The sequence below is a fragment of the Physeter macrocephalus genome, chromosome 4, assembly GCF_002837175.3.
Source record: "Physeter macrocephalus isolate SW-GA chromosome 4, ASM283717v5, whole genome shotgun sequence".
Taxonomy (NCBI): domain Eukaryota; kingdom Metazoa; phylum Chordata; class Mammalia; order Artiodactyla; family Physeteridae; genus Physeter; species Physeter macrocephalus.
The window spans coordinates 74,604,387-74,624,231 of record NC_041217.1 but is presented as its reverse complement, the minus strand read 5'-3'; the positions used below and the strand labels follow the sequence as shown (position 1 = coordinate 74,624,231).

The 19,845-nt window shown below is 39.2% G+C and overlaps 1 protein-coding gene across 6 annotated transcripts in view; it reads right to left on the bottom strand.

Moving 5' to 3' along the window:
* POGZ (pogo transposable element derived with ZNF domain) overlaps positions 1 to 19,845 on the bottom strand; it is a 46,434-nt gene that overhangs the window by 3,724 nt on the left and 22,865 nt on the right. For 4 of the 6 annotated variants that reach the window (XM_024116040.3, XM_024116043.3, XM_007130476.4 and 1 more), the window contains 15 exons: positions 17,575 to 17,750; positions 16,532 to 16,640; positions 15,004 to 15,294; positions 14,705 to 14,923; positions 12,093 to 12,199; positions 11,055 to 11,392; positions 10,506 to 10,660; positions 5,760 to 5,860; positions 5,078 to 5,224; positions 1,855 to 1,989; positions 1,567 to 1,739; positions 1,268 to 1,408; positions 712 to 768; positions 399 to 511; positions 120 to 144 (listed from right to left, as the gene is read on the bottom strand). In XM_024116040.3, the coding sequence (XP_023971808.1) occupies positions 120 to 144; positions 399 to 511; positions 712 to 768; positions 1,268 to 1,408; positions 1,567 to 1,739; positions 1,855 to 1,989; positions 5,078 to 5,224; positions 5,760 to 5,860; positions 10,506 to 10,660; positions 11,055 to 11,392; positions 12,093 to 12,199; positions 14,705 to 14,923; positions 15,004 to 15,294; positions 16,532 to 16,640; positions 17,575 to 17,750 (2,287 nt within the window). The remainder of the gene's footprint in view (positions 1 to 119; positions 145 to 398; positions 512 to 711; positions 769 to 1,267; positions 1,409 to 1,566; positions 1,740 to 1,854; positions 1,990 to 5,077; positions 5,225 to 5,759; positions 5,861 to 10,505; positions 10,661 to 11,054; positions 11,393 to 12,092; positions 12,200 to 14,704; positions 14,924 to 15,003; positions 15,295 to 16,531; positions 16,641 to 17,574; positions 17,751 to 19,845) is intronic. The other 2 variants (XM_024116042.3, XM_024116044.3) reach the window with 1 other exon arrangement.

Here is a 19,845-nt window from a genome sequence, read left to right as displayed (position 1 = left end):
GAGAGGAGGAAAAAGCTCAGTTAAACTAGAAAAATGAAATAATAATAGTAGTAGTAGTAATAATAAAGACCAAACATACTATAAAATAGAAATTAAACCATCAAGCGAGTTTCTGTTACCTTGAGTGAGATATCCAAGTGAGTCCTATGGGAAATAAGACAGTAAAAAAATGTTAGCTCAGTGAAGAAACAAACCCTCCGAAGACAGTTCTTTAGATTTCAACTAAAAAAGCAAACCTACTGCCTTCCCAGTCTTATATAAACTTCAGGTTAGAATGCTTCCAATTTGGTGAAGTATATCTAAACAGTGAATGGGTCAGGCCAGGTAGAGATGCACCAGACTCATGGTATGACCTGTATCCTTAGCTTTTTTCCCTAACCCCCATCTCTCCTACTTACCCCGTGGCAGGATGCTACTGGATCTGTGAGAGGGGTTGAATACCAAATGCTTAGCCATGGCATCTCCAACAGAAGTAACAAAGGTACATGAAGTGCAGGCCAGCTTGATTCCACTAAGAAAGAGAGTCAAGAGTATATAAGACAAATGTAGCAGTGACACTAGAGAGAATTAAGCTTTGAGGCTTAATAAAGAAAAAGAGTGTCCCTCCTTTCTCCTCTCAAATTAATTCATATATCCACCCCCCAAAATAATAAAAGGGATTTAATGTAAAAACTTGAAAAATTAACAGACCATCAATAAGTTTTTCGTTACCTCACAGAATTTTTAAACAAAGCCAAATACTTGGGGCTCTTCCGTGGAACATGATTGCTGAGAAAGACAAACAAAAAGTGGTATGAGTTACGTGGTTCTGCTTGCTAAACTAGAGATCACCAGCGATTGACAATGCCGCAACAAAAGAAATGCCTCTTCACTCAATCCTAACCTCAACCCAAGCCTGTTTTCCTATCACATTAATATTTTCTATTAATAGGCAAACGAATCATGGGGGTGGGGGGAAATCTATTAAAAGGCACATTCTGATTGGGGGTGGCGTGGTGGTGACCAGGGTCAGATGCTACATTTCTAAGAAGCTCCCAACTAGTGCTGCTGGTCCTTGGACCACATTTTGGGTAGCAAGGTCCTACAAAATCAGAGCACAGAGCATCAAAGCCAAATGAAGCCAGGTCTGGCCTCTTAACCTGCTAGGACAGGTGGACAAACAGCTCTAAAAGTTGAAGGAGGAAACCCCAGAAGCAGGGGAGGGAATGCACTGAGTTCTGGAGAACCTGAAATCACAGATAGGAACACTGGTTTAATCGTGACTTACTTTATCATGTGGTTGGCATAAGCTCGAGAACAGCAGGTACTATAGCGACATAGAGAGCAGTGAACATAAGTAGGGAAATGATTAGGGAAATCTGGGATCTCAAAGCTGCACTCCAGACATGTCTGCCGGCCCATGACACTCCTGTCAAAAAACAAGGAAAATTCTTATTACTGCCTCAGGGGTTCCTAAATTGTAGGCGATTTAGACAACAGATACTGCCTAAAAGGCTACCAGATTACACTAGCTATCAGGAATAACTGTGCCCACCCGGCCCCCAGCCTCCAGAAGAAGGCACTGACATTTTCCTAACAGCTCTCTTCTGGACGTTGCGCTGGACAGGGGGATAAAGGAAGACGGGCAGAGGGTCCGCTGAGGAGGCCAGTGGTGCTGCCTCCTGCAAGGTGCTGGGAGGGACATCACTGGAGGGTACAGGAACAGTGCGTGGCTGCCCTCGGGAAGCCCGGATTGTCACCTGTGAGTCAAGGGAAGGGATAATTAGACACTACCCACGTTAAACCTCAGAATACGGAAAATCTCTATTCCTCCCCTTCTTGGATCTGTAAAGGGAATGTCAACAAACCCTTTACCTTGGTGCCTGGTTTCAAACCTTCCAGCTGCTTGGGTTTACGGAAGGTTTTATGGTGCTGAAGCTTGTGTTCAATTTTGTCCTTGGCAAAGAGAAACTGCAGCCGGCATTTGTTGCAATGATAAACATTCCTCTTCTGAAGGGAGAATAAAAAGAGACAGAATCCTTTAAAGGTTCCCAGTGAATTTTCTTCCCTGAGGAGAAGGTACATCATTGCCAATCGTATTCTTCCCACCCTTCTGTTGATAATTTAACAGAGGAAAAAAGAGAAGTACACAACATAACACCAAACCTATTATTTTTTAATCTTTTATATAACTTTATTTATTTTGAAGTAAAGTTACAAACCTATTATTGGGTGGTGAGAATCATCACCTCCCATGCTCCCAGAGAAAGGCAGACTCAAAGTCAGGATAACTAGGTCCTCAAACCGTCTCCCGCTGACTTGCTTTAACAATTTGGCTGAGTGGCTTAAGCTTTACTTGCCCCTACTACTGTATCTTTACAGTGTGGATGGACAGTGCTACTACTTCTGGATATTCTTATTTTTTAAAAAATACAATAAATATGTACGTGGTAAAAAAAAAAAAATCATACTTTTATTCTGTACTCCTTCATGTGGTAAGCTTGCCTTCAACTCCAACCCTCAGTCCCTCTCCACAGAAACAACCTGTTACCAAGTTTCTTGGGTATTCTTTCACAGATAGTCTATGCATATAACCATATAGCAAACACATACATCTCCAATCACCACCTGTTTTCCTTTCTCTTTCTTTAACAAAAATGATAGTCCTTTCTACACAGTGCTGTTTTTTTCCTCTTAACACATCAATGCATACAGATATGCCTCCCTCCAAGGCCATTTTGAGGATTCAGTCTGCCCAGTATTGAAATACGACACGCCTATGATTTTCTTCCCTAGGATAGCAAGGCTCTGTAACCTCAGCTGAGTTACAGGTGATAATTTCCATGCTACTATATGGAAATGCATTAGTGGTGGATTATCAGCAGTCACTATGTATGAGCCTAAGAAAGTGCCTGCTTACAAGTAAGAGTGAGGGCACGTGTGCACACACGTGGATGCTATGCACAGGTACACCCATCTTGTTCTCTCTTCTGTTCCCTATGTACCTTCACTCTTCTCCTCCAGTGGCTCCTTTCCTGCACTATTTTAAAACAAAGGCATACCTATTCCATCTTCAAAACAAAACACAAAAGCAACAACAAATTCTCCCTTGCTACTTCTTTTCCTGGATCTACCACCCTTGGTCCTCCCCTTCATAAACAAATTTATTTATTTTTATTTTTTATTTTTTAAAAAATAAATTTATTTTTTGGCTGTGTTGGGTCTTCGTTGCTGTGCATGGGCTTTCTTTAATTGTGGAGAGTGGGGGCTACTCTTCGTTGTGGTGCGCGGGCTTCTCATTGTGGCTTCTCTTATTGTGGAGCATGGGCTCTAGGCATGCGAGCGGCTTCAGTAGTTGCAGCACTTGAGCTCAGTAGTTGTGGCTCGTGGGCTCCAGAGTACAGGCTCAGTAGTTGTGGTGCATGGGCTTAGTTGCTCCGCAGCACGTGGGATCTTCCCGGACCAGGGCTCGAACCCATGTCCCCTGCATGGGCAGGCGGATTCTCAACCACTGCGCCACCAGGGAAGCCCTAACAAATTTATTTTTTAATTTATATATTTTTCATAAACAAATTTCTTTAAATAAGTTGTCTCCATTTCCTTACCTCTCATCATTTGTCCCGCTGAAATTTGACTTCCACCCTGCTAACCAACAAAACGGCTAAATTAAATGCTGGCCTCTAAAGTTTCTACCTTGCTGATACCTTCCTGCAACACCTGACCACACTCTTTTCTTCAAAATACTTTTGTCCCCTCAGCTTCCCTGACACCAAGACTCTTCTTGTTTTCCTTCCAGGACTATGGTCCTGGCTTTGTGGATAGAGACTTCAATGGTCCTAAGCCTTCACCTTATTCTCAATTTGGGGGGTGGGGGATGGGGGTGAAGCATAGCACTTACAAGTTTAAAATCCACTGGATTTATATAATGATGATTCCTAAATACCTTTCACAATCCAGGCTTTTCTCCCAGGCCTCAGACCTGTATATCCAATTACCTATTTAATAGTCAGTTATACTTGATGTCCATAGATACTGCTAACTCAAGAATATCCAAACTTGGGACTTCCCTGGTGGTCCAGTGGTTAAGACTCCATGCTTCCATTGCAGGGGGTGTGGGTTCGATCCCTGGTCAGGAACGAATAAGATCCCGTGTGCCACATGGCATGGCCAAAAAATTTAAAAAATAATAGTAATAAAAAGGAATATCCAAACTTATAATCCTCCCCTCAAAAATTATTTTCTCCAGTGTTCCCATCTCAATAAACAGTCCCACCATTCATCCAATTACCGAAGACAGAATCCTAGGCACTATTCTTAACTACTCTCTCACTACCTTCACCTAAATCCATTTCTAAATCATAGATATCACTTATCTTCTCAATATCTCTCAACTCTATCCTCTTTGTCCTCATTTCAAAAGCCAATAGCCATTATCATCTCTCATCTAAACTACTGAAAAAGCCTCTGGCTTGTCTCCCTAACTCTAGTCTCAACCTCCTTCAATTCATTCTCCTTAGAGCAGCCAGTGCAATCATAACTAAAAGCAAATTTGAACACATCACTCCAGGACTAAAAATCTCTTTAATGGCTTCCCAACAACTTATTATAATAAAAGTTGAAATTCCTTTTTTATGGGTTACAAGATTCTCCATGATCTGTTCCCTAACTTCCAACCTCCCCCTGTACCCTACACACGCCAACCACACTGAACTTCAATTCCTTGAATTGCCCTGTCTTTGACAGCATTCTGTCCTTCTAACCCACTTCATCTGGCTCATCCTTACTCATCCTTCAGGTCTTGAACACTCCTTTTCCTAGAAGCCTTACTAGGCTCCCAGAATAGGTACATTCTTTTTTACATCTTGTATTTCCCTTAACACAACATTCTTCTTGCTTTATTGTACTGTTTAATTGTCCTGTTTAACCACTAAATCTCTAGCATCTAGCCCAGTGCCTGGCACACATCATTGGAATTCAATAAATTTTTCAAACACATGTATATTATCTTCTCTACCAAAATTATTCGCTTAGCTCAGTCCTGGCCCCTGTAATCCATAATTAAAAAATAAGAACACGGAAATTGCTTGGTGCCTGGTACCTGGTGCCTCATGTAATGCTGTTGGAATGCATTGCCATTTTTGAAAACCTTCAGGCAGTAAGGGCAGAGCAGGTGCCGAGTATCCTCATGGATCATCCGAAAATGGACATCTACCTCAGAGTAGAGTGAGGAGCGATACTGACACACCTGAGTCACACAAGAAGGAAAATAAGCTAAGAGTGAAGTGAACAACTGAGGCCTTAAAAAAAAGAGGTAGCAACAAAAATGTTAAGATACAAAAAAAAAATTTTCCTAAATGTATAGAAATCAGATTATTTTTCTGACGTTTATTGCAGGGCTATGTTGGTGATAAATTCAGCCGTGAAATAAGATAAAAATGGGAAAGACAGGAAAGTCTGAGAACAGTTCATATTCTGACAAAGAGGAGTAGAGGTTTTCTTCTATCTCCAAAGGCACATTCAGGAGACAGACACTCTCTTAGTACAGGCATATGTTCTCAGACTGGGTTCCTCGGCTGAGTACATGCAGATATTCCTTTATGTTTTTCTCCTGCATGGGAAACCCTGAAAATAGAACCCATGTTCACTATTTCTTCTGTATTTCCTCAGTGTTCCTAAAATATGAGTGTGTGCAGTAGATACTGAACAATGTTCATTAGTGGATTCTTTGTATTTAGCCTGAGAGCAAAATGGCTAAAGCTTCCTGGAGAAAAAGGCAATACCTGGCAAACATAAGGCATCTCTCCAGGCTTATGAGTATCCTTCATATGCTGGAGAAACAGTGGCTCACTCTCAAACGCCCACTCACAGATCTTGCACTTGGCTGTAAAAAGAAAAATAATCAATAAATCCACCTGAAATTAAGACCAAAGTCCTGCTGACTCATAATCTTTTTCTCTGACTCCTATATCTTCATTTTCAAGAGTCAGTAAATTATGAAGTCTCTTCTAGTCTTTCTTTAAAATGGTTCTGTCTCAACATTTGTGCTGCTGATTCAAACTATCCTTCTGTCTCTAGCTCAGACTTCTTTACCAAAGTTCCATTCTAGATTCTGAACTCTCTATGAAACATAATATTCTACCATCTACTCTAACTTAATTCAGCATCCTCCTGCTTCCCATCATTTCCTTCTCACATCCCACCTCCTCCTGAGCTCAAAACTTAGGCATTATCTGACTCCAAACCCGTGTTCTGTCACCATTATTTCAAAATGCATCAAGGAATTGTCACTTCTGCATTCTCACAGGCAGAAACTTGGTAGAAGCCCATATGATTTCCTACTGCTAATCAGCTGGCTTCTAATACCTCCTATCTCTCCAATAAATACAGTATCTATTCTTTATATACCACTGCCAAATGAATTCTTTTAAAATACTACATTACTTCATCCCTCTGCTCAAGGATAGACAATGATTATCTCCTATGAATAATTCAACATTTATTGAACATTTACTAAATGAGGACAAATAAGGATTTGTCCTCAAAAGACTGACGATATGAACAGAACTTCTTGCCTTATGAGTTATTGTGTTATTTCAGTATTAACTAATTTGAGATCATTAAACTTTAAAATTAGCCATTTTATCAAGCTTTTATAAGGCTGCAGTTCTGAATTTTTGGCAAAAATTTTAATTGCTACATATTTTGAATTATACAGGCAAAATAAAGATAGTTATTTGTATTTTTCTTACCATTACTGCAATTATTTTCAAGTTTTTGCAAACATGAAAATTGTAAATTTGAAGCTCTAAGTGCTTATTTATTGGACAATGTCCAACCCCTGTCCCGCACCCTCAAATGAGTGAAGATGAAATAAAAAACAAAAACCAGGGGTCTGAATCTGGGGTCCAGGGAAGAGGTCTCAGGGAACCCAGGTATCCCCTGAAATTATCTGCAAAAGAGTAAAATGTCTATTTTTCTGGGAAGTTTTGTCTTTATTCTCAAAGGTGTCTGCAACCCATTTAGGACCACTTCCTAGAGGTACATTAGGTACAAGAACAAGATAAAGAAATAAAAAATTCTGCCCAGAATGAGGAAAAGCTGATGTATGAGCTGAACCTTGAAAGAAGAGTGGTTTGCCAGACAGAGGAGACAAGAGGAGAACATGAGCAAAGGCATGGTATTGCATGGCATGTTTGGGAAACAGTTACTAGTGGCATGACAACATTTTCTCCTGTTTTCTTCCCCCTTTCCTCTCAATTCAATTTGTTAATCTTTTTTTCTTTTCTAGAACACTTTTAAGCATTGGTGTTTCCCAACCTTCTATCCAGCCTTTTCTTATTCTCTATGTTTTCCCTGGGTGATCTCATTTACCCTCAAAGGCTTTTCCTACAACCTATACATCCGCTCTATTCTTATAGGTGTCACACATCAATTATAACAACATTAAGCAATTTTTAATGCATAAACACCATGCTAAGATTTATATGTATTATCTCATACAAAGAAAATCAGTGAGAAAGGAACGAAAGGCACCAGTGGATTTAAGAGATCTCTAGTAACCTTTCACACCTATTGGAGTTGATGTCAAAAAAGATTTAAGAGGAAGAATTAACTGACTTTCCAAAGTGGCTATCCTAACACTGTCCCTCCCAGCACTATCACTCTCATCTCCCTAACACCTACCACAGTCTCCTGCTTTGAGAAAACAGGCATGAACTAGTACAGCTTCTGCTTCCTGTTTTCCAAATTTGGAAGGACAGATTCCTTATGCCTTTCTAAGGCTCATCTGATCTCATCATTCCACATATCCCATGACTTTATCAAGCAAGTGGTTCTCCCTTTCTTCAGTCTTTTTCCACATAGGACCCTCCTGACACCACAACACGATTAATCACCCTGAAGCATCCTTCTCTCAACCCTACCTCTTCCTTAGTCTATTGTCCTTAAACAAGTGTGAAGAAAAACATAATGCTATTAAAAATTATACTGTTACCGTAATTAAATATAATAATCCATTGATGTTTTAGAGACAATTCAGGAAACTTGAAAATGAAGATACATAATATTAAACATTTATGATGAATTCTGTTATGTCTTAACAAACATACTCTGGCTATGTATTTTAAAATGTCCTTACTTTTCAGAGATACATAATGAAGTATTTAGGAGTGAAATATCATTATTTCTATAATTTAGTTTAAAAACACTTCAGAAAATAAAAGGAAAAGAAATTTTCAAAACTAAAAAGAAGACAATTGGTCTCAAAATATTAACACAAAAAAATAAGCTACTTTCACGAAGGATCTGCCATGGATGGAAAAAAAAGGGAGTTATAAAAAAAAAGGGGGGGCTTCCCTGGTGGCGCAGTGGTTGCGCGTCCGCCTGCCGATGCAGGGGAGCCGGGTTCGCGCCCCGGTCTGGGGGGATCCCACGTGCCGCGGAGCGGCTGGGCCCGTGAGCCATGGCTACTGGGCCTGCGCGTCCGGAGCCTGTGCTCCGCAACGGGAGAGGCCACAGCAGAGGGAGGCCCGCATACCACAAAAAAAAAAAAAAAAAAAAGGGGAATTATAAAAGAATCCAAGAATAAGATTGATATATACTAAAGTACAGAAACGGTATTTACCTGTTTGGATCAACAATTTCTCAGGTTTTTCATCAGTGTAAATTTTAAGTCATAAGATACTCAAAAATTAAAAGTCAAGGATAAAAGAGTGGTAAGCCAAGAGAAAAAGATTGATGAGGTGCTGCACTGTTTCCCATTAGGAAAAACTTATCTTTTTATGTACAGTACATATATAAGTGGAATAACAAAAACACATTCACATCCCACCAGATTCTGTATAAAAGTAGATGTTTTCACTGGGGATTCAGATGAGTTATTTGGGCTTCCCATGACTGACAGTGAAAAATTTTGGGTCCTAACCTAGACCAAGTTGGCTACTCTGCCACTACACTGTAGTGTTATGATGTTTGATTCCAGTATCTACTCTACTCACAAATGAATAGCCCAAAGTTCCACGGTCTTAATATGGTAACCACCAGTAACATGTGGCTGTGAAGACATGAAATGTGGTGAGGCCAAACTGAGATTTGCTGTGGTGTAATAATACACACCAGATTTAAAAAGAAAAGAAAAGAAAAAAAAAAGAATGGTAAATATTTCATTAATTTTAAAATTCTGATTACATGCTGAGATGATTTTATTTTGGCTATTTTGAGTTAAATAAAATACACTATTAAAATTAATTTCGCCTTTAAAAAATTTTTATTTCAAATGACTACTAAAAATTTAAAATTACATATGTATCTCATTATATTTCTGTGGACCAGCACTAGTCTGAGCCACTCATGGCAATCCCATTTCCCTTGACAATATGACCAAGGATAAGGAGATATAAAGGGAAAACAATTCTGTCTTGTAAGAAACAGACTTAGAAAAGACACAGGAAGATATGGTCTCTTCTTCATCTGCACAATTTTACATCGACTATATTCCTGAGACTAACACAGCCATCCTGCTATGAGCCAGAGACAAGAGAACTGTTGAAAAGTAGAAGACTCGCATTCTGGGCTTGAAGTTTACTCCACCTTGAGTCTTTTCAGTTAAGTCATATAATAATAGATGTCCTTAACATTTAATCCATCTTTAGTCAAGATTTTTAATTTGCAGCAAAAATTTCTGTCTTTATGTGTTTCCTCATGCTGTTTCCCATCACCTAAAATTTTTTCTTACTACTTTCCATCCATTTAATCCTTCTTGTATTTAAAGACCCTAAAAGTTTACACATTACTTTCTGTGAAATCCACAAGGATCTTTTCCCTTCTCTGAACTATTTCACCTATCACTGGTATCATACAATGCATATGTTTACAGCAAATATATTGTCTTGTTCTCACATTTTCCTATAGTTAAATAATTTTTGTCTTTTCAACAAAACTAGAAATCCCTTAAAGGACAAAGGAAATATTCTAGAAGACTGAACTCAAATCCTCACAATTTCACCTTATTAGAAGTGTATGCTCTTAAGCAAATGACTAAATGTTTCTGGGCTTGTATTCAGCCTGTGTTTCTCATCTGTAAGATGTACAGTGTAGCTAACACTCCAACTCATCTTATATTTCACGAAAAGCACTGACTTAATGGTAAAGTACTCTATAACATTATCTTTTACCCTTCATAAAACCTATGAGGGTACTAACTAAAATGGAGACCCAAATACAGATGCCTGCTTCTTCTATAAAAGGATCTAGGTAATAAACTCTTTACATATACCTCTCTACAGTGGTCCTGAACCAAAGCCCCTTAATTTAGAATCAAGCACTGAACTCGACTCATGCTTGAACAGAATAGAAGTCAGGCTTGTAAGATAATAGGGTAAGTGAAGTAAGAAACTGACTACGAATATGCAAAGAACTTCCTCGACACTGTTACCCACATATAAATAAACATAATGGGCTCCCCCCAGTGCCATTCACTGAATGAAAAGTGAAGCATACCCCTAGAGTTTAAGAATTTCCAAACTTACTAGTTGATTCATAGGGACTATGAACATTTTCCAAGTGGCACTGGAGCTGGAAGGGAGTGGAAAACTGACGATAACAGTGCTGGCAGATAGTATGACCATCCACCTCACCGTTCTGCTGATCAAGTTCTACGTGATGTTTCATATGGTTCATAAATCTGTAGCACAGCACAAAGGAAAAGTACAGACAACATAAAAAATCAGAAGCCTTGGAGAAATGTACCAGCGGAATCACAGAACAGACATTACATGTTTCCCCCTCCACCCTCCCACCCAACTTCCTCTTTTTGGGACATCTTCTGAGCCCAGAAATTAAGAGAGTTCGCGAAACTTTTCTGGGGAAGAAGATGCACTGGTCTCACTCTACCCAAAGTTATCTTTTAATTATTACCACAATATCTCCTTCTATAATACTAGTTATCGATTTAATGATAATCCTTAGCAAGAAAGGATAATAATTAGGGCCATTCTCCAAACAGAAAGACTTAAACACGTAAGAAGCTTTCAGACTTCATTTGTCCAAGGTGAGCTCCAAGGCTCTTCAACACTCACCGAATGTTGTTTTTTAGTCTTTTGGTACAATGTGGGCATCGGAAAGATGTGGCGACCTTAGGGAAGTTTGTGAGCTGGGCTACTTTGCCACCATCCCGTCCATAGTAGAAGTCATCTACTAGCATAATGAGCTTGGTCTGGACGGCATCACCCACATTCTCATTTGGCTCTGGTACTTTGGTAGGTGGTGACAGAGCAGGAATAGGTGTAGAAGAGGGAGTAGAAGCAACAGGAGTTGTTTTCTCAGGGGATGGGGGCTTTGCTGCTGATGGGACACTGGGTTCTGAATCCAGAGACTTTCCTTTCTTCTGGTATTCAACCATTTCTGGGCAACAGTACTATAAAGAAAGAAGACATCTGATCATCCTGGTTCTCCTGGGGGCTGAGATGTGCTAACTCCTCAACTTCACTAACATTCCTCAGTAAGTGTTTGGTTCTAGGTATTCTCATCCAGCTTTCACCCTGCAGTTTTCTAAAATGCTTCCAGGTTTCACTCTTTTTCGTGTGTGTGTGTGTGTGTGTGTGTGTGTCTGTCAGTGTGTGTGTATATTTACAGCCATATGCCACTCCAAACACCATACTTTGTACTTCTTCCTGTCTTAGATCCTTTAACCACTCACTAGCATAACCTGGCTCTGAGCTCCCTGGTAGGAAGAAGTCCAAACCTTTGCATGTGGACTAATACCAAAAAATGAAAGGACTAGAATTAGAAATTGGTTAATAGCTCCTGATTCATCCAATGACACAATAAATAGAAAATGGACTGAAGCCAACTTGGCCTGTCCTCCTGTGAAGTTCAAAAGATATGAACTAAGGAATTAAGGTCACATATGTTCTGATCTATTTGAGGGTCTTTAAATATATCCTATCACATTTCTAAGTTCATTCTAAAACAGGCCAAAAGAGAGTAACCCTTTAAAAAGCTTCCAAGTCATTTCAGAGTCCTTTCTTCACAAGCTCCCAACACTACACTACAGGAGGTATACAGTGAGTGGTAGCCATTTAAGCTGAATCTCCATCACAGGTGATATCACTTACACACATGTGACCTCTCAAAGCTTCAGTAACACGGAATTGAGCATTACACCGTGGACATATCTTCCGTCCACCATCCTGGAGGTCAAACACTGGGATGGAAGAGGTCACTGGAAGTGAGAACATCAATAAGATTAATAAGATGATACTGGAAAAAGACTACTGGCCTTTTGGAAAAAGGTTAAACACTTCCTGAGGGGTATATTAAGGTTGGTAAGCAAGCATGAGAAACTGCTATGAGGCACATTCCTTCTACCGTTCTTCTAACTGTAGGCCAGGGGTCAGCAAATCACAGGTAGTAGACCAAATCCAGCCAGCTGCCAGTTTCTGTTTGGCTCATGAACTAAAAACGGCTTTTACATTTTTTGTTGTGGGGGTGGTTATATAAGATTTTTCTTTAATTGTGGTAATGGATACTTAACATAAAGTTTCCTCTTAACCATTTTTAAGTGTTCAGTTCAGTTAAGAACATTCACATTTTTGTGCAAGCAATCTCAAAAACTCTATTCATCTTGCAAAACTTGAAACTCTACACCCATTAAATAATTCCCCATTGCCCTCTCCTCCTAGACCCTAGCAACCGCCATTCTCTTGTCTTTGTGAGTCTGACTACTCTAGGTACCTCATATAAGTGGATTCATACAGTATTTGTCCTCTTGTATCTGGCTTATTTCACTTAGCATAATGTCCTCAAGGTTAATCAGTGTTGTAGCATGTGTCAGAATTTCTTTCCTTTTTAAGGCTGAACAATATACCATTGTATGTATATACCATATTTTGTTTATCCATTCATTAGCTGATGGACATCTGGGATACTTCCACTTTTAGGCTATTGTGAAAAATGTTGCTGTGAACATGGGGGTACAAATATCTGTTTGGGTCCCTGTTTTCAATTCTTCTGGGTATATACTCCAAAGTGGAATGCTGGAACACATGGTAATTTCATGTCTCATTTTTTGAGGGACCATCACCCCATTTTACATTCCCACCAGCAATGTACGAGGGTTCTAATTTCTCTGCATCCTCACAAACACTTATTATTTTCTGTTTTTTGGATAAGAGCTATCCTAATGGGTGTGAAGCGGTATCTTATTGTAATTTTGATGTGCATTTCCATAATGATTAGTGAGTGATGTTTAGCATCTTTTGGGGTGTTTAATGGCCATCTGTGTATCTTGAGAAATCTCTATTCAGCTCCTTGGCCCATTTTTTAATTGGATTGTTTGTTCTTTTGTTGTTGGTTGAGCTGTAGAAGTTCTTTATATATTCTGGATATTAAGCCCTTATCAGATATATGATTTAAAGATATTTTCTCCCATTTAGTGGGTTGCCTTTTCACTCTCCCTGACGCTAACCCTTTGATGCCCTAAAGTTTTAAATTTTGATGTAGTCCCATTTATCTATTTTTTCTTTTGCTGCTTATGCTTTTGGTATCATATGCAAGAAAGCACTGCCAAACCCAGTGTCATAAAGCTTTTCCCCTATGCTTTCTTCTAAGAGTTTTATGGTTTTAGTTCTTTTGTTTAGGTCTTTAATTCATTGAGTTAGTTTTTGTAATATGGTGTATGGTAAAGGGTCCAACTTCATTTTTTTTGCATGGGGATATCCAGTTTTCTCAACACCATTTGTTAAAGGTTTTCACATTTTTAAAGCGTTGAAATAAAAGCAAAAGAAATGATCTTCTGACACATGAAAATTAAATTCAAAATTCAGAATCCATAAATAGTTTTAGTGGAGTAGAGTCAAGCTCAATTATTTACATATTGTCTGTGGCTGCTTTTGTACCACAATGGCAGAGTTAAGTAGTTGTGACAGAGACTATATTGTACATAAAACCTAAAATATTTACTATCTGGTCCTTTACAGAAAAAGTCTGTCAAGCCCTGCTCCAGACCATTGAAAATCCTTATGCTCATATCCTTCTACATCTGAAAACCTCTCTACCAAATCTCAACTTTAAAATCCTGTTCAGGGACTTCCTTGGTGGCGCAGTGGTTAAGAATCTGCCTGCCAATGCAGGGGACACGGGTTCGATCCCTGGTCTAGGAGTATCCCACATGCCGCGGAGCAACTAAGCCTGTGCGCCACAACTACTGAGCCTGCGCTCTAGAGCCTGCAAGCCACAACTACCGAAGCCCGTGCGCCTAGAGCCCGTGCTCCGCGGCAAGAGAAACCACTGCAATGAGAAGCCTGTGCACCGCAATGAAGAGTAGCCCCCGCTTGCCGCAGCTAGTGAAAGCCCATGCGCAGCCATGAAGACCCAATGCGGCCAAAAATAAATAAATTAAATAAATTTAAAAATAAATAAATAAAATAAAATCTTGTTCAGAAATCCACCTCCTCCATGAACTATCTTTTGATTATCCCACTGATCTCTGATCAACCAATCCATTTTACTAATCTCCAAAGAACAATTAACACAAAATTCCTTCTGGCTGATTCAGTTACACTTTTCACAAGTGGCAATTCTCTTTACTACACTAAAGTTTCTGTGAGAACAGACTGTAGCAACTATACCTTATTTCTCTATTTCATAGTATAGAGTTCTGATACAACAAATACTTTATTAATGTTTTTGAATGGCTGGCTGCCCAGAGTCTTTCTGGTTATCGTACCTTTCATTGAAGACTCAGGCCCGCTGGTTCTCTGAGAGCCATGCGCAGAGCTGTTGTTGGATACCACCATTGGCCCAGGACTCTGGCCCAGGGAAGGGATGGTGTTAAGGGTATTCACCAGTTTGGCCACTTCATTGCTATTTTCACCTGTAACCCCAGGTCGCTTCACAGTGACAAAGCTGGCAATGCTCACTGCAGGTGGAGAGGGGAAGGAGGGAGCTTTGTTGGCCAAGTGATAATCATCTGTTCTCCACCCACCACTCATCCCAGCTCTGCCATCTTCTCTTCCCAAGCCTCACCTAGTTTGGGATTCTGAGTCTGGTTGGATTGGCCTGGAGGCTGAACAGCAAGGTGCCCCAGTGAGGTCGGCTGTGTGGCAGTGGGAGTGGTAGAAGTGCTGGGAGTGGACTTGGTCTGCTGGGACTGGGACTGTGGGACGGTGCTTCGAATGGTGAGAGTGGCTGGGATGACGGTGGTGAAGGTGTTGGTGGTGGGCCGCACAGGCATTGTGGAGCCTGGCCTCACAGGAGTCATCTGAGAGAACACTTGTGGGACTCCAACTGTTGGCTTAACAAACTGGGTACCTGGGGCTTCAAAAGAGAGACAAAAATACCAAATCTTGGTCAATGAGCTCACCTATAATACATTCCCCATGTCTTTACTGGAAATACTGGAATAGGAAAAGATTATCTCCCCAAACTGATTGGTGACTGTCAGGTTCCCAAGGGTAGCATAGATTCTAACGTCTAAGACAACAGGTATCACAAACTGATAAAACAAGTTAGCCTCAGTAATCAGCCCTGAAAACATTAAAGTGAAAGAAGAGTCCCATCAACTCCTCCCAAAACACCTTACCACACTGCCTTTTCTATTCCAAGAATACAATCATGAGTAGCTTGACCTTTATTATTGGAAGAGAATAATAGGTATAGAGTGGGAAGCAGTATGGGTATATATAGGCCAAAGGGCAGAGCTGGTTCTGAAAAAAGTGATCTTTCTCAGAATACTAAAGGAGTCTTTCATTCTCTTATACAATCTCAAATAGAAGACAGATTATGCCATTCTACTAGGATGTCCCAAAGGTGAGTCTCCTGGCTCAACTATAGACAATTTCACTGACAAACATTTAAGAAATATCAGAACTAGATAGGATAAGCTCATGAGACTGAAGGCCAAAAACCCCTATGGGCTCTGAGAACAACAACAAAAACTTAGGAAGACAAGCTACAGAGATACCTTTACTACAACTAAATGAAGATACTCTTTTTTGGCCTGAATTGTAGTAAACTTATAGACACTAAATATAGAAGTGGGGGAAAATTACAAGATTTTTAAAAATTATCTTTCAATTTGGTTTCTTAAAAAAAAAAAACTAGTCATTGGCAATATTTATCCTCAAAGGATATGCCATTTGTTTAATTTATATTCCAAATCTATGCTATAAAAGTAAAGCAAAATAAGTTTATAATCCCACCATGTAAGTGAGTAGACTTATACGGAATACAGAATTTGGGAGTTTGCATTAATAACAGTTCTTCAGGATAACAAACTTAATAGCTGAATAAAACAGCAGAAACAGAAAAATAACTATATAAACCCTGTTTTACTGCCTTGTGAAGGGTGGTAAAAAGTTAAAAAGAAAAATAAACCCACCACCCTGGCCGAAGGTTAGAGAGTTTTTTAAAAATGGGGCTTAAATCAATATGATTTTTGTAGTTTTAGATTTCCCTTAAGTACACTTTTTAAATGACCTTGAGTATTTTGAGACAACAAAAACAAGTCTTCTGGATGCTGGTTCATTCCAAATGGGTAGACATTTTTCCTTACCTGGGACTAGTGTAATTGGTCTAACTGTTTGGCCTTGCTGTACGTTCAGCACAATCCCAACCTGATTCATTGCATTTTGTACAGGCCGGACATTTCTTACAGGAAATCCCTGCATTAAAAAGCAAAATGATCTTTAACATGGAGATCAGCTAACACTAGCAGAGACTGCATTAAGACCTATATCCAAAAAAATGCCCACACCCTTACCTAATGATTCTCTCTCTAGAACTAGAGCTTTTAAATGACTGAGATGGAGAAATTTTGGACTTCTGGCAAACTTTTGAGTGGCAATTATTAAAAATGGAGAATGAGCTTTGGTACATATGAACAAAAATGAAAACCTACTTCTTGTCTTAAGAGAACCTCAGCTTAAAAAAACTCATCCACAAACTGGCCCCTCAATTGCTAAAGGCATAGAATGCAAAAAAATGACACTAACAGTATTCACTGGAGTGATTCAACATACAAACAATTGTAAGAAACTGTGCCCAAAGTCCACTTCAAAGGCCATACACCTCTGGGAAATTTGTTAGACAAGGCAGAAAAAAGCATTTGCCTTTACATTCCAAACCAGCATTAGGCTTTCAACTCCAATTCACATTTATATCAAATAAGTCATCTTCCTTCTCTTCCAAAGATCTCCCAGCACTTCACCAATCTTGCATGTATATTTCCATAAGTCAACTAACTCACCCCATTTTAAGAAAAATAGCCCAAGCAAAGGGTGAGAACCCCTGAGGACCAAGTGTTAAAGGCTTCCTAATGCAAGCTTCCCACTCTTTCCTGCCTAGACCTCAATCAAATCACTTAATAGCCCTCCAGGGGTATAAAGAGGAGATTACCCAGCTGTATGCTATGTTGGGCTTTCTACTAAAGTCAGCATCAAATTAAAAACTAGCAAATGAGAAAGCCAAATCAAAAGACAGGACTTAGAACCATTTCTAAGGATGCTAAAGACTCTTAAGTCAGAGCCTTCAAAGGTTCCCATAGTCTTTCTCTCCTCTACCATGTCTGAATTCAGTAGAATTCAGAGTCCTACTTACCTGTGTAGTGATGAATATTGGTTGTGAGGCCACAGGGGAACTAGTCACATGATTGGCATTCTGCATGACCTGGACAGGCCTCAATACTGGTTGAGTAACCATTGTACCCAGACCTGGGGTTGGATTCTGGGTTAGGATGAGCGGCTGTCCACCTTGTTGGACCAAAGAATTGCCAGCTAAAGGGAAGAGGAAAAAAAAAAACAAAAACAAGAGAAAACAAACCCACCATTATAAGCAACACAACGGTCTTAGATAAGAAATGGTGTCCCCATATATCAAGATATCCAAGACTGTCACTCACCTGAGGTTTAATGTCACCAAACTTACCAAATATTTAAGCTTCACCCAAAGCTACAACTAACAGAAAAATATACAGGAAGGGAAAGTTCACTAAAATCTCCCCCACATATCTTAACTAGGGATGTCTTAACACACACAATAAGACTTCTACATGGCTATCACTTTGACTCTGATGATTTAAGTGACCACAAATAATCTCCCCATACCAAATCAGCAAAACAAAGTAACATATAAGTTCCTTCCCCATATTTTAACTAGGTAAAAACTTATTTTATCAGAATGTAATTTGTTGTTAGCTAATCCATCTTATCTTTTAAAAGGAGGAATATTCATCTACAAACATTAATTCAGCAAGTACACAGAATCTAAAAAATGGGATCTCTTCCTAGCACGTCAAATCTCAGAAATGCAACAGATTCTCTAAATATCCATTGTCTTTTATAGGTATGGGAACACAGAGACTGACAGGCTACCTTCTTTATGTCATCAGAACTGATAAAAGACCTGGACAAAACTAATCAACACCAAGTAAAACTGATATGACTTAAGAAGATTCATTCATTAATAAATAGTAACAAATATCATAAATATTAAAAAACTGGCTAATTTTTTTGAAATATTTTAAATTCTTTTTCATGTGTTAAAAGTAATTTTGTAATGTTTTTAAGTCCTGTATTTGCTACAATTGGCTAAAAAATCATTTATACTAAGTTTCCTCATTTACAAAGAATACTCCAAAACAGAAATTCTATTTCTGTTTCTATTTCAGAGAGCCAAAACATTGGGTTTGCCAAAAAGCACGTTCTTTTTTTCTGTAAGATGGCTCTAGTAGCACTTAGTTGTCTTTAACTTCATTCAAAACAATTTTGTTGCATTGTATTGTGACAGCTGTCATATCAGCATGCATTTAAAAAAAACTTATCAAGATTATTGACTTTTTGTGTAACCATTTTAATACTGAAGATGGAAGAAAAAAATTTACATTTTTGGCAATATTATGCTTTATTATTTCAAGAAAGGTAAAAATGCTGATATGCAAAAAAAGATTTGTGCAGTGTATGGAGAAGGTGCCAAATGATCAAACGTGTCAAAAGTGGTTCGCGAAGTTTCATGCTGGAGATTTCTCACTGGACAACGCTCCACGGCTGGGTAGCCCAGTTGAAGTTGACGGCGATCAAATCCAGACATCAGCTGAGAACAATCAACGTTATACCATGTGGGAGATAGCCGACATACTCAAAATATCTAAATCAAGCACTGAAAATCACTTGCACCAGCTTGGTTATGTTAATCGCTTTGATGTTTGGGTTCCACATAAGTTAGGCGAAAAAAACATTCTTGACCTTATTTCTGCATGCGATTCTCTACTTAAATGCAACAAAAATATTCCGTTTTTAAAACGGAAAAATTGTGATGGGCGATGAAAAGTGGATACTGTACAATAATGTGGAACGGAAGAGATCGTGGGGCAAGCAAAATGAACCAGCACCAACCACAGCAAAGGCCGGTCTTCATCCCAAGAAGGTGATGTTGTGTATATGGTGGGATTGGAAGGGAGTCCTCTGTTATGAGCTCCTTCTGGAAATCCAAATGATTAATTCCAACAAGTACTGCTCCCAACCAGACCAACTGAAAGCAGCACTCGACAAAAAGTGTCCAGAATTAGTCAACAGAAAATGCATGATCTTCCATCAGGATAACACAAGACCGCATGTTTCTTTGATGACCAGGCAAAAACTGTTACAGCTTGGCTGGGGAGTTGTGATTCATCCACTGTATTCACCAGACATTGCACCTTCGGATTTCCATTTATTTCAGTCTTTACAAAATTCTCTTAATGGAAAAAATTTCAATTCCCTGGAAGACTGTAAAAGGCACCTGGAACAGTTCTTTGCTTAAAAAGATAAAAAGTTTTGGGAAGATGGAATTATGAAGTTGCCTGAAAAATGGCAGAAGGTAGTGGAACAAAAC